At 60.0% G+C, this 11,586-nt stretch overlaps 2 protein-coding genes across 2 annotated transcripts; both read left to right on the top strand.

Annotated features, from left to right (window-relative positions):
* Positions 1–2,586: 2,586 nt before the first annotated feature.
* LDBPK_310330 (hypothetical protein, conserved) lies at positions 2,587–6,000 on the top strand (the record flags this gene model as incomplete). Its single annotated transcript, XM_003863075.1, has 1 exon — positions 2,587–6,000. One exon carries the CDS (start codon positions 2,587–2,589, stop codon positions 5,998–6,000), a length of 3,414 nt encoding a protein of 1,137 aa, XP_003863123.1.
* A 1,551-nt stretch (positions 6,001–7,551) lies between these two features.
* Positions 7,552–10,971, top strand: LDBPK_310320 (hypothetical protein, conserved; the record flags this gene model as incomplete). Its single annotated transcript, XM_003863074.1, has 1 exon — positions 7,552–10,971. One exon carries the CDS (start codon positions 7,552–7,554, stop codon positions 10,969–10,971), a length of 3,420 nt encoding a protein of 1,139 aa, XP_003863122.1.
* Between the last annotated feature and the right edge of the window lie 615 nt (positions 10,972–11,586).

Here is an 11,586-nt window from a genome sequence, read left to right as displayed (position 1 = left end):
TTGGTCTTCTGGGTGGTTTCTGCGGTGGCTTTGTGGGCTTCATCTTCCCCTCGCTGTTCATGATGTACTCGGGCGGCTTCTCGACCGCCCGCATTGGGTGGGGCCACTTCCTCGGCACCTACGCACTGCTACTGACGGGTGTGGTTGCCGTGGTGTGGGGCACTAGCGCCGCCATCCACGGCGCTGTCCTTTCTTCGTGGTAGGCGTGTCGCGTGCGCATCCGTGCTGAGCAGAGCTGCACAGTATGCCCTTTAAAAAAAGGAGCACCGCTGATGATTCAATCGCGTTGCAGGAACGGCCTCCGCACGCGCGAGGAAGCACATCGACGCACGTCGCCAGCGTAGAACCGGCACCAGCGACAGCCGTACAAGGGCGTTCACAGATAAACCTATCAAGCAGGGCCTCTTCTCTCTTTTTTTCCTGCCTGTGTACGCACCCCTCAGATCCTTCCCGTCATGCTTTTTGTCTCCTTTTGTTTTTACGCGCTTCCACGCAGCTGGCGCTCCGTCTCCCTGGCGCAACGCGCTCGCCCTTGCCTCTGCTCGCTCTTCACCGAGGCTCTGACTGGGCACTCGGGGCGGGCGAAAGGTTTAGGGTGGAGGGCACGCACGAAGTGCGCATCGGGCTCCGTGTTGCTGTGATGGAAGGCGGCATGACGACGAGCAACAATGCCGGTCATCGCTCGTTTTTCTTTGTTTCGTGTGTGAAGCCGCTCGCGGTATCGCTTGCCAGCCTCCATGAGCTGAAGAAAACGCGCCTAAGAGATAAAGAGAACCGTTTGTTCTGCAGCCCCCTCCCCTCTCCTCCCCTCCCCTCCCCTTTTTTCCCTTCGCTGTCGTGCCTCTCCGGGGGGGAGACGTAAGGCGCACTTTGCCGCGGTGTGTCACGCGCTCTCCCTTTTCTCCCCCCCCGTTGCCTGAACGCGTCTCCATCATGCGTGTATCTGTATCCATCTATATGGCTATGGATGCATATGTATACGTAGGACGTTTCTTATTTCTCTGCCCACCTTCGCTTTCCTCGCATTATAAAGACCTGCCGCGGTGCACGGGAATTCACAGGACACAACGGTGCTTCCTATTCTTTTCATCGCATGGGCGCCTGCGAGTGCACGAGGAGGGGATGCGCCTCTTTCGTACGCGCGTGTGCGCGACCTGAATACTTCTCAAATAGGCTTTTTCTCTTCCCTCTTTCATCCTTCTGTTCTCACACCTCGCTTTCTTCTCTCTTCGCGTTTCGGTTGGTGATGTCGTTGATGTGTCCTCGACATGGCACCAACCTCCTCTTTCCTTTGCGGTGCGTGTGTGTGTATGTGTTGTTGCCGGGGAGTCAGGGCATGTGTGCTCTTTCCAGGAGGGAGGAGTACACGGTCGACCATCTGCCCTCACACCAGAGACTGGCTGGCAGCGTTGCCGTGCGTCTCTTTGGAGTGCTGTTGCCTGCCCTGCTCTTCGCCAGAGCGCACACGCACACGCGAAGAATCACAGTGAGACGTTCCCGCATCCTATGGGCATACAGCCCGCAACGTGGAAGGCGAGGGTGCCAGCGGCGGGATGCCCACACCAGAAGGAGGAAGCACTCAGCGAAGGAAGAAGGAAAAAGATGAGGGAAAGATGACAGCAAGGCGCAGTGCCGGATGTGGAGACGGACGTGGGATGCGATAGCGAAGGGCGGAATATCTATCGTGGCACATCCTCATTGCTTGTTCTTTCCCTCTTCCGCCACCCCTTGCCTTTTCTTTTCGCGCTCGCCGTGTGGTGATGCGCCCCTCCCCCCTCCCATCCTCCCCTTTCTCTGCTCCTCCTTCTGCGCAGCTCATATCTGCCACTTGTCCATCTTGTTTTTCACTTGTGTTAAAGCCGCGGCACCCTCTCCTCCACGACGGCGCCCCGCCCCGTTCTCTGGTGGTATCCGGGGTGTGGGGAAGGAGGGGGGAAGGCACCGGTAACGCGCGTACGCCTCCTGTTGTATCGTTTGTGGTTTTCGATGTGTGGAACTTGTCTTTGCCATTCGGCTTGCACCGTGCGTATGCGCCTGCACGCGTGTATCAGCTTGGGGCGCTGGCAAAACACAAGAAGGTGCAGAAGGAGGTGCGCGCTCAGCAGAGGGGGGGGGGGGCGGGAGGGAGGGCGGCACCCTCGCCTTTTATTCATATGCATGTCCCCCCCCCCACTCTTCGCGCACGTAACGCACTCTGTCGCCCTCGAACGGATGAGCTGCCATCTCTGTGGTCAGACACTTGACTGGCACAAGGGCTTGCTCGTGCTGCAGTGCTCACGCGGCAGCACACGGTGCCCTCCGCGTCCTCCTCGGCATGGCTGTCACAAGAATCTTCATGCCTCCTTTTTGCGACCCCTCCTCTCCCTGCTAAAGCGCTGCGTGCGCCATGTATTTTGCCACGTCACCGGAACAGTCTCATTCCGTATCGTCATCGCTCTGGGGGAGCGAAGCAGAGCAGGGTTGTTAGAAGCGTAAGAAGTTGTCCCGCCGTCTCTTTCTTTGCGGTGCCGGCCCCGCTCACCCGGCCACGGCCGCCCTTTGCCCCCGCCCATCGCCTCCCCCAATGGTGCCGCGCTCCGTGAACTCATGAAGTCCACGTACACGTCTCTCAGCGACTTGGGCACCGTCGCCATCTCCCACCGCGGCGAGATCGATGAGGTGAAGCGGCAGCTGGATGTCAAGCACGGCTACTTCGACGCCTGGATATACGGCTTCCTCGAGAACAAGAAGTTCGATGTCGGCGAAACGGTCGCAAAGCTGCATCGGCGCTTTGCGATGGAGGTGAGCGAGCTCGCCTCGTACGAGCTGACGGACTACATGCGGGAGTCGCTGCGCAAGGGCATCATCGGCGAAATCGGCACCGACAAGGCGGGGCGTGTCGCCTTTCTCATCAACACAAAGCGCGACTACCCGCAGTCGAAGCACCGCGACGAGCAGCGCCGCTCCTTCGACATGTTCGTAAGCTACGGCACACGCCTACGCAAGGAGAACAAGCGCTGCCAGATGGTGATGCTCATCAACCAGGACGGCGCTAGCCTCTTCAAGAACGTCGACATGACCTTCCAGGCAGACATCGCGTTGCGCATCTCGAAGTTCTACCCCGGATGCGTGGACAAGATCTACATCTGCAATATGAGTCGCACCCTCGCCACCATGGCAAAGCCGATCTTCAAACGCCTGCCGGCCATCGTGGCCGATCGAATTCAGATTATCGACGACAACGACATCAAGCAAGGTGTGCTGCTGGACCTCTTCGATGCGGAAGTGCTGCCGGTCGAGCTGGGCGGCAAGAACAAGTGTGACAATGAGGGGCTCTGGGGCGCGTATGCGGATCGGGTGGAGAAGTACTACGCGGAGCTGAAGCGGGCCGTCAATGAACGTGGAATGACGGTCAAAGACTACGAGTTAGAGAGCATCGGCATCGACCCTGGGACGGCGCACGAGAGGGACGCCGCCAACGGTGTCGCAACAACGACGCCACAGGCCGACACCCTCGTGCAGTCCGTCTGCTCCTTCCCTGCGCAGACGCCGTCACGCCAGTCGTCTTTCTACCCCGCTGCAAGAGATGCTCTTCAGCCGCATCCGCCGAGGGGCCCGCGGGCCTCGTCGCTGGGCATGGCCGGCGCGAACGAGAGCGATGACCCGGAGCTGAAGTCCCTCAGGACGTGCCGCACGGAGGGGTCGTCCCTGCCGTCGCCGGCGTGCGATGAAGCCGACAAACGAGAGGCCGGTGCCCAGGAGACGATTTCGTGGGCCGAAGTAGTGGCGCCGCTTCCGGACAGCCTTGCGCTCTTTTTCCTGGAGGAGCTGCTGCGCTGGCGCACGGCCGTCGAAAACAGCGAATGCGGCGAGCGCTACAAGATCCTGGACAGCTTCGCCTCCGGTCTCAGGACGACCACCGAGCTCGGCATTCGCGGCTTGGATGTGTCGGACCGGAAGTGGTACGTTGGCGTTCCATACCCGCTGCGCGCCCTCTACCGCATCCTCCTGGTGGCCATCACGCTGATGAACATGATATACTTCTCCGCCGCCCTTGTCTTCTGCGCCGTCTTCTGCGCTGACGTCATCATCACCCTCTTCCTTGGCTTATTCGCCAAGCCCAGCTACGTGTTCCCACTGGGAGCGGTGCTGCTCATGGTGGCCATTCAAGGCGCCTCCCTCTGCACACGTGCGGCGGACTGTATCCTGGCAGTGTATAACCACAACGTCATCCCTCTCTTCGAGCGCCTCGGCAGCAACTGGGGCACGGTGGCGGAGGTGATACTATTCTTTGTGCTCGTCATCATCCAGTTCATTATCTTCTGCGTGTACGCACTGAGCAGCAACCCGCTGCGCGGCCTCGAAGTATCCTTCGCTACGGGATGGTTTAGCGCGCTTTTCGTGATCGTCTTCACGCATGTCTTTTTCTTTACCGGCATCTTTGCCTCCCCGACGACGCGCGACGCGGATAATCGGCTTGCCGCACTGCCTTTCTTTCTGGCCCTCAACTTCGGCAACGCCCCCAAGGAGCAGCTGCGGGAGCTGGACACGCGCTTCATGCTGCGCACCTCCTCCTACGTCATCTGCGGCATCCCGCTGGCCATCAGCGTGCTGCTGGGCATCAGCTTCCTAATTAGCCGCATCGTCTCCCTCTATGTCGCAACCTTTGTAGCGACCCTGGTGGCGGCGTACATGGTGCACTACTACTCTGACGCCCTGTCGAACTCGCTGAGCGGGTCACTGTTGCGCTTCACACTGTGGATGCTGACTCTCGTCTGGTGCTACGTGACGCTAGCCATAGGCCTCCATAACCACAACCACCGCTACGGCGTCTCGGTGATTGTCGCGTTGGTACTGAACGGTGCCTTTGTTCTGTTGGCGATATCGTGCCTGCGCCGCCCGGGCCGAAGCCGGCTGCTGCGCGTCTCCTACATTATCGTCATGGCCTACATCTTCGGCTGCTGGATTACGGTGTTTCCCCTAGTGGACTGGCGCATGGGTCTCTTCTGTCTCGCCATCATGATCCACAACGTGCTGAACATTGTCTTTGCCCCTCGCACGCTCATCGGCATCCACGCCTCCTTCTTGCTCGCCGCAGCGGTGATGCTGCTGGGCGTGTCGTGCGTGCTGCTGGGGTGGTACGGCACGACACTGATGACCACGAAAGCGCATAGCCGTCCCTCCGACCCACCCAACGCCACGACGCTGTCGCAGCTGGAGCTCTACCACCGCTACCCTGTCTGCACGCTGCAGCTGGCCCAGGACGGCTCGTTCCGCGTGGTTGACTTCGCCCTGCTGAACGAGGTCGTCAGCGCCCGCACCAACGCGACACGCTCAGTCGACTTTAACAACTGGTTCGGCACTCGCGGCGTCACCTACAGCGGTGTCGTGGGCGAGTTCGAGACGGACGGCATCTCGTGGGAGATGCACGAGTTCCTGCTGCCAGCCGCAGCAAACACCACCGTCTTGGTGCTGAACAACCGCTACGCCATGTCGTCCATCGTGGCCATGGTAGGCTGGGTCGACGCTATCGCCTTGTCCCCACTCTCCATCTTCATGCCGTATGACTGGATCGATGCCTTGGTGCATACCACGTCCTTTACTACCCGGCTGATTCCCTTCGCAGCGGTGCGCCTCGTCGACGAACTCAGGGATTATGTGTACCTCAAGAAGAGCCAGCTTAAAACCAACCTCATCCTCACCGGCGGCGGCGTGGCGGGCGGCTTCCTCTCGGCGGCAGCGGCGCAGTCGAAGACACAAGCCATCGTGTTTGCCTCCCCCGGACTTCTGCATTGCTCCCGAAAGCTCAGAGTGTCTTTCGACGACTACCACAGCTACGTCCTCTCCATCGGCGTCCACTACGGTGTTCTGAACTACATCGGCGGTCAGGACACGACCGTGAGCCAGCGTGTGCTGTGCGACGCCTCTGCTCTCTACTGCATGCGACCGCAGTTCTTCTCAACGGCGTTGCTGGAGGCCTGCGGCGATGCGGAGGGTCGCAGGCACGTTGCCTCCACATGAGCGCCTGGTGCACCTGTCTTATCTTTTCTTTTTAGCTTTATGTGTGTGTGTTCGCCACGTGTCACTCGGCACCCCGCCGCTCTCTCTCGGCTGCATTGTACCTGTGGAGAGGGAGAGTAGCGTCTAAAAAGGTGTGTATGCGAGGCGGAGACGGAGCCACTGGGCACACGGAGACCTCTGTATTATTTCACTTATTCTTTTCTGTGTGCCTCTGTGTGTGTGTGTCTCTTGCGTCTGTCTGCGTCGGCGGTATGCACGCGCGCTTACTCCTCTCTCTGGCTTTCGTTCGTTGCCTTTCTTCGCGCATGGGCCTTTGTGTGGGCGCCTCCCTTTAGGATGGCGCGTGTGTGCCTTGTGTTGTCACCACATGCCAGTGCCTCTTCCGCGTAAGGCGGGACCCTGTGTCACTGCCGAAAGTGAGCAAGAAGGACGAGAAACGGAGGGCAGACGCAGACGTCATCGCTGCAGCCCAGAGAACACCGGTTCTTGGCTGATTTTCTCTTGAGCGTGCGCCATCGGCCGCTCATCAGCCGCACTAAGCGCCGGATAGGCACATGTTGCCTTCCTCTTTCTGCCTCAACTGTCCGCGTCAACTCTTCCTGCTCCCACCCTGCCTCCCTGCGTTACCCCACCCCACCGCGTATCGCTCGTCTCTTCGTCCTTGCCTCCATTGCCCCTCCCTTCCTCAGCTGCGCGGGTGATGCGTGGGCACTCAGTGAATAAAGAAACAGACAGGGACACACGCGCGCACGTGTGACGGGTCAAGAGAAAAGGCGCCACCCCACTCATCTATGCGTTACATCTCAGTCTCTAGCACACGCATTACTGCCACCACTATCATCTCCCCTTCTCCCTCCCGTCTGGCACACATCTGGTCAGCTGCTTTCAACGGAGGTCACGACGAAAGGAAAGAGAAGCCCAGAGTCGCCGTACAAAACAGTTGATACGACAAGGGTGCCAAGAAGCCGTTGCTCCCGCGCTTCCGCATTCTCCCCTCCCCCTCTCCCCTCCCCCTCGCACGTCGCATCCCCTTCACGATATTCTCATCCTCGAAAACGGCTCACGGAGACAAAGCAGCTGACTGACCACCCGTGCGCCGTCTCGTTGCCTGTCGCTCTTGCCTTTCTTTGTCTCTTCACAGGACCGTAGCGCAACAACACGGACACAGCCCACCTCACCGTCGGCGGTGCGACCTTGTAGAGCACAGACGCACCCAAGGTGCCCGCCCGTATCCTTTTTCTGTTCCGTTCGTGCCCTCTCCTCTTGCCGTCGCTCGTCCCCCTCCCCGATTCTTTCTTGTGCTCTGTACCCCTCCCCTTCCCCCTGTGCTACTCCCGCCCACCTTGCCTTGGGGTCTCTCTTCTGCTTCTCTTTTCCATTGTCCCACTTCCTCGAATATTCAGCTGCCACACTGTCGTGGTAGCCGTCCCTCCTTTCTTCCGCCTCCGATGTTTCGCCCTCAGAGGGCGCTCCTCTCGAGGTTCGCGCGGGCGCTGTGATTGGCGGCTCCGTCTGCTTTTACGCTGACCTCTCTCCCTCGCTTTGCACGCCATGTCACATGCGCCAGTGCTGCTCGACATCGGCAGCGGCGCCTACGCCCATCAGGCGGAGGTGGATGAGGTGAAGGAGCGCATGGGAATTCACCACAACTACTTTGACTGCTGGATCTTCGGCTTTCTGGAGAACAAGAACTTCAACGTCGATGAGACCGTAGCGAAACTGCGGCGCCGCGCTGACTTCGAGCGTGAGCAGCTGGCGGCCTACAACGTCACAGACTGGATGATGGAGAATATGCGCAAAGGCATCATTCAGATGATCGGCAACGACAAGGCAGGCCGAGTCACCTTCTACGTGTGCACAGCGCGCGACAAGCCAGTGGCGGCTCGGCGCGAAGAGAGTCGAATGAACTTCGACATGTTTATTAGCTACGGCACGCGGCTTCGACCGGAAACCAAGCGGTGCCAGATCACCATGCTCATCAACCAGGACAAGGCGAGCATGATTAGCAACCTTGACATGACCCTTCAGGCCGACATCGCGCTTCGCATTGCCAAGTTCTACCCCGGATGCGTGGACAAGATCTACATCTGCAAGATGGGCCGCCTGCTCGCCGCCATGGCAAAGCCGATCTTCTCTCGGCTGCCGGCCATCGTGTCCGATCGCATCATCATCATCTCCGACGGCGACATCCGCCACGGCAAGCTGCTGGACCTCTTCGATGCGGAAGTGCTGCCGGTCGAGCTGGGCGGCAAGAATGACTGCAATCAGCAGGGCAACTACGACCGCTTTGCCACCACCATCCGCGACTACTTTGAGCAGCTCAAGGCGGCCATTCTGCGGGGTGAGGGGGTGAAGGAGTGGGAGCTAAACTGCCTCCGCAGCGCCGGCTACATCGAGGAGGCATCCCGCATTGATGCTCTGAAGCGCAGCATCATCGAGCCGTCTATCTCCCTGCGCGATCAGCTTTCCATCGCACCGCATGAGACAGGCAGATATTCGCCGCCGGGAACGAACGGCTCCGCCACGGCGCAATGCTTCACCCCTCGCTCACCTGCCTACTACGCGCTCGACGTTGACGACGACGCCAATCTCATCACATGCGGGACGGACAGTATAGAGATGGATGGCCTCTATTCGCCAGGCTTGATACAGCGGAACAGCCTCACCATGTCGCGCTCGCCGTTGCGCAACCTCTTCACTGACTACGTCAACCAATTCACCACACTCGAGTCTTTCTTCCGCATCAGCCTCACGGAGATGCACGAGCGTCAGTGGCTGCAGATTGTGCAGTGGGAGATGCAGGAGCGGCGCACCCTTCTGCTGGAAAACGGTCTCATTCAAGGCGACAAGCTGCTGGCGGGGCTGCCGTCGTCGGTGCTGCTGGTGGCGAAAGGGTTTCTGTGGCTGTGTCTCATGGTCACCTCCTTCTACTTCCTCCTTGGCACCTGCTTCATCGCGCTGCTCGGTGTCGTCACGCTAATCAACATTTTCTTTGCCATTCTTGTGTATCCCTACCACGTGTTTCTCTACGGCACCGCCTTCATCGTCGTGGCATCTCAATTTGTCATCTTCTGCTCCCGCGGCTTCGACGTGGCTCGCAGCACGTTCCAGGGGCGCGTCGTGCAGGCGTTCAGGGCATTTGGCGCCAAGGCGCTTGCCTTTCAGCTGGTCATCTACGTGGGCTGCACCATCGCCTATTTTGTTCTCTTCTGCACCATGGCCGCCCGCTACGACGTCTTGACCGGACTGCAGTACAGCCTGGCATACGGCTGGATCGTTGCCGTGTGCCTCATCTTCATCTACCATGTCCTATTCGCCTTTGGCTTGCGGAGGCTGCGCAAGCGCTCGTACGCGCACGGCAGCCGGCAGAACCACGCTGAAACGACGCTCTACCTCTTCATGGAGGTGGAGATGGATGACGAGCAAATGGAGCAGCGCTTCCCGCCGGCGGAGGTGATGCTGCTCACGATGGTGGCGGTGCTGTCGGTGGCCATGGGCGTCGCTTTCGTCACCGGCGGCGGCTTCTTCTTTTTGTGCGCCGCCATCGTGGCGCAGTCGGTGCTGCTGCTACTCTGCGCCACCTTCACGATTGCCCGCAACGTGAGCTCCTCGTCCGACATCATCATCTGCGGCGTCTTCTACGCGACCGTCTTCTGGATGAGCACCCTCTTCACCATGTCGCAGCACGGCTGGAGTGGCCACTGGGGAAGCTCGCTGCTGGCCTCTCTCTTCGTCATGCTGTTCTTCGTCTTCACCGGGCTAGTGAGTGTGTACGGGCGGTGGAAGGGTGCGGTGCGCCGGTGGCTCTTCCGCATCTCGTGGCTGCTGCTACTGCTTCACCTAATTAGCTGTGTGGCGGTGCTGATGGTTTCAAACTACCGCTTCGGTCTCTTTGTGCTGGCGCTGGCGGTGCACCTGCTGCTGTGCATCGTGCGCACCAACGAGGCGTCAAACAAATACGGCGTCTTCACCATATCCGCGTGCTTCACATTGGTGCTGCTCGCCTGCTGTATTATTGGTCGCACTGGCGCCAACGACGTTTACGAGGGATCCGTCAGCGACGTTTTCTTGCCGAACTACGCAAATCGCTCCAGCACTCCCGCCGCCGCGGGCCGGCTGATGCTCGCGAACCTGGCGGAGCCCCCGACGCGTACGAGTAGCATGAGCAGGGGGAGCTCCGTAAGTGCACAAGGCGACACGTCGTACGCGATGCCACCCCTGTGCCTGACGCAGTTCAGCCCGACAGTCGATGTGGTCGGCATGGCGCTCTTCACAAAGCTGGGGCTCAACAGGGATGTGGCCGGGCAGGACGCCGACCTCGCTCGCTGGTTCCCGTCTTTCAAGCGCGTGCCCATCTCAGAGGAGGTCGACTCCGCCGCCATGAGCTTTGACGTGTTCCGCGAGGAGACGGCCACCGTCAACACCACCATCGTGACAGCGCGGCCCGGCAGCGACCTCATTCTTCTGATAGAGTCCATGGCGATGTGGATCGACACGTACGCCTTGTCGTTCTTCTCGTTCCTCATGCCAGCGCCGTACATTGATCGCGTATTGCCTTACCTGGCATTTGTGCAGGGGATGGTGCCGTCGAGGTGGGAGGCGTCCATCGACAAAACCACATCTGTCGTGCGCGCGTTACTGACGAAGCTTCGCGGCGATCACGAAAACGTTTTCGTCGTCGGGCACGGTCCCGTTGGCAGCAGGGCCGCGGTGATTGGCCTGCGGGCCCAGGATAACGTGCACAGCATCGTCTTCTCTGGTCCCCCAGTTATCCTCTCCAAGTTCAACTTGAACGTCACTGCAAGGGTTATGGCGCGGCGCATGCTCTCCGTGCAGACGATGCAAACCGTCTTCTCCACCTGGTATCTGCGCACCGCTTCCGTGCAGATTATCCCCTGCAGCCTTGGCGGCATCCGGTGTGACCGCATAGACGCCACCATTGAGGAGCTGCGGCACCTCTGCAGTGGGTGACGGGATAAGGAAGGAAGGATCCGGTGGCAGGAGGTACGCGGGCGGCGCGCAAACGGCGTGCTTTGCTGACGTGGTGTTTCGTCTCGTTTAGTGCTCTTACGTCTCCCTGCGTCTGCACTGCCTTCTCGCTCCGCCCTTCGCCCTGGCCCCTCTACGGGCACGCTGGCGGTGCCCGTCTTCCGCTCTCCTGGAGGGGGGGCGAACAGAGAGAGGGAGGGCCCGTGGAAGGCGAGCGGCGCCGTCTGTATCATTGCCTCTCTATGCACACTTTTTTATCGCTTCGTTCTTGCAGGGCCTCTCGTAGAGTACTTCGCGACTGAGAAGCGTGCTCCAGTCGATGGGGTGTCGCGTGGACTGTTGCACCCCGCTGCACCACTCCTCGTCCCGATGCGGGAAAGCGTTCTTCCCGGTGTCTGGGTCCTGAAGGGGCAGGGCAGGACAGGGCAGGAGGTGGCTCGCCTCCTTGGGTAAACAGCGCGAGTTTTCGACTCGGTCCATATGATGCAGATGACTCAGCCGCAGACGGTATCCTCTCTTTTTTCTCTCTCCACGGGTTCGTTACCCCTCTGTTTCCCACCTCCCCCCCCTTTCGTCAACACATCGCGCCGTCGCGGA

This window comes from Leishmania donovani, chromosome 31 (assembly GCF_000227135.1).
Source record: "Leishmania donovani BPK282A1 complete genome, chromosome 31".
Classification (NCBI taxonomy): Eukaryota; Euglenozoa; class Kinetoplastea; order Trypanosomatida; family Trypanosomatidae; genus Leishmania; species Leishmania donovani.
Note: the sequence above shows the minus strand (reverse complement) of the source record. Positions and strands in the feature narration are given on the sequence as shown.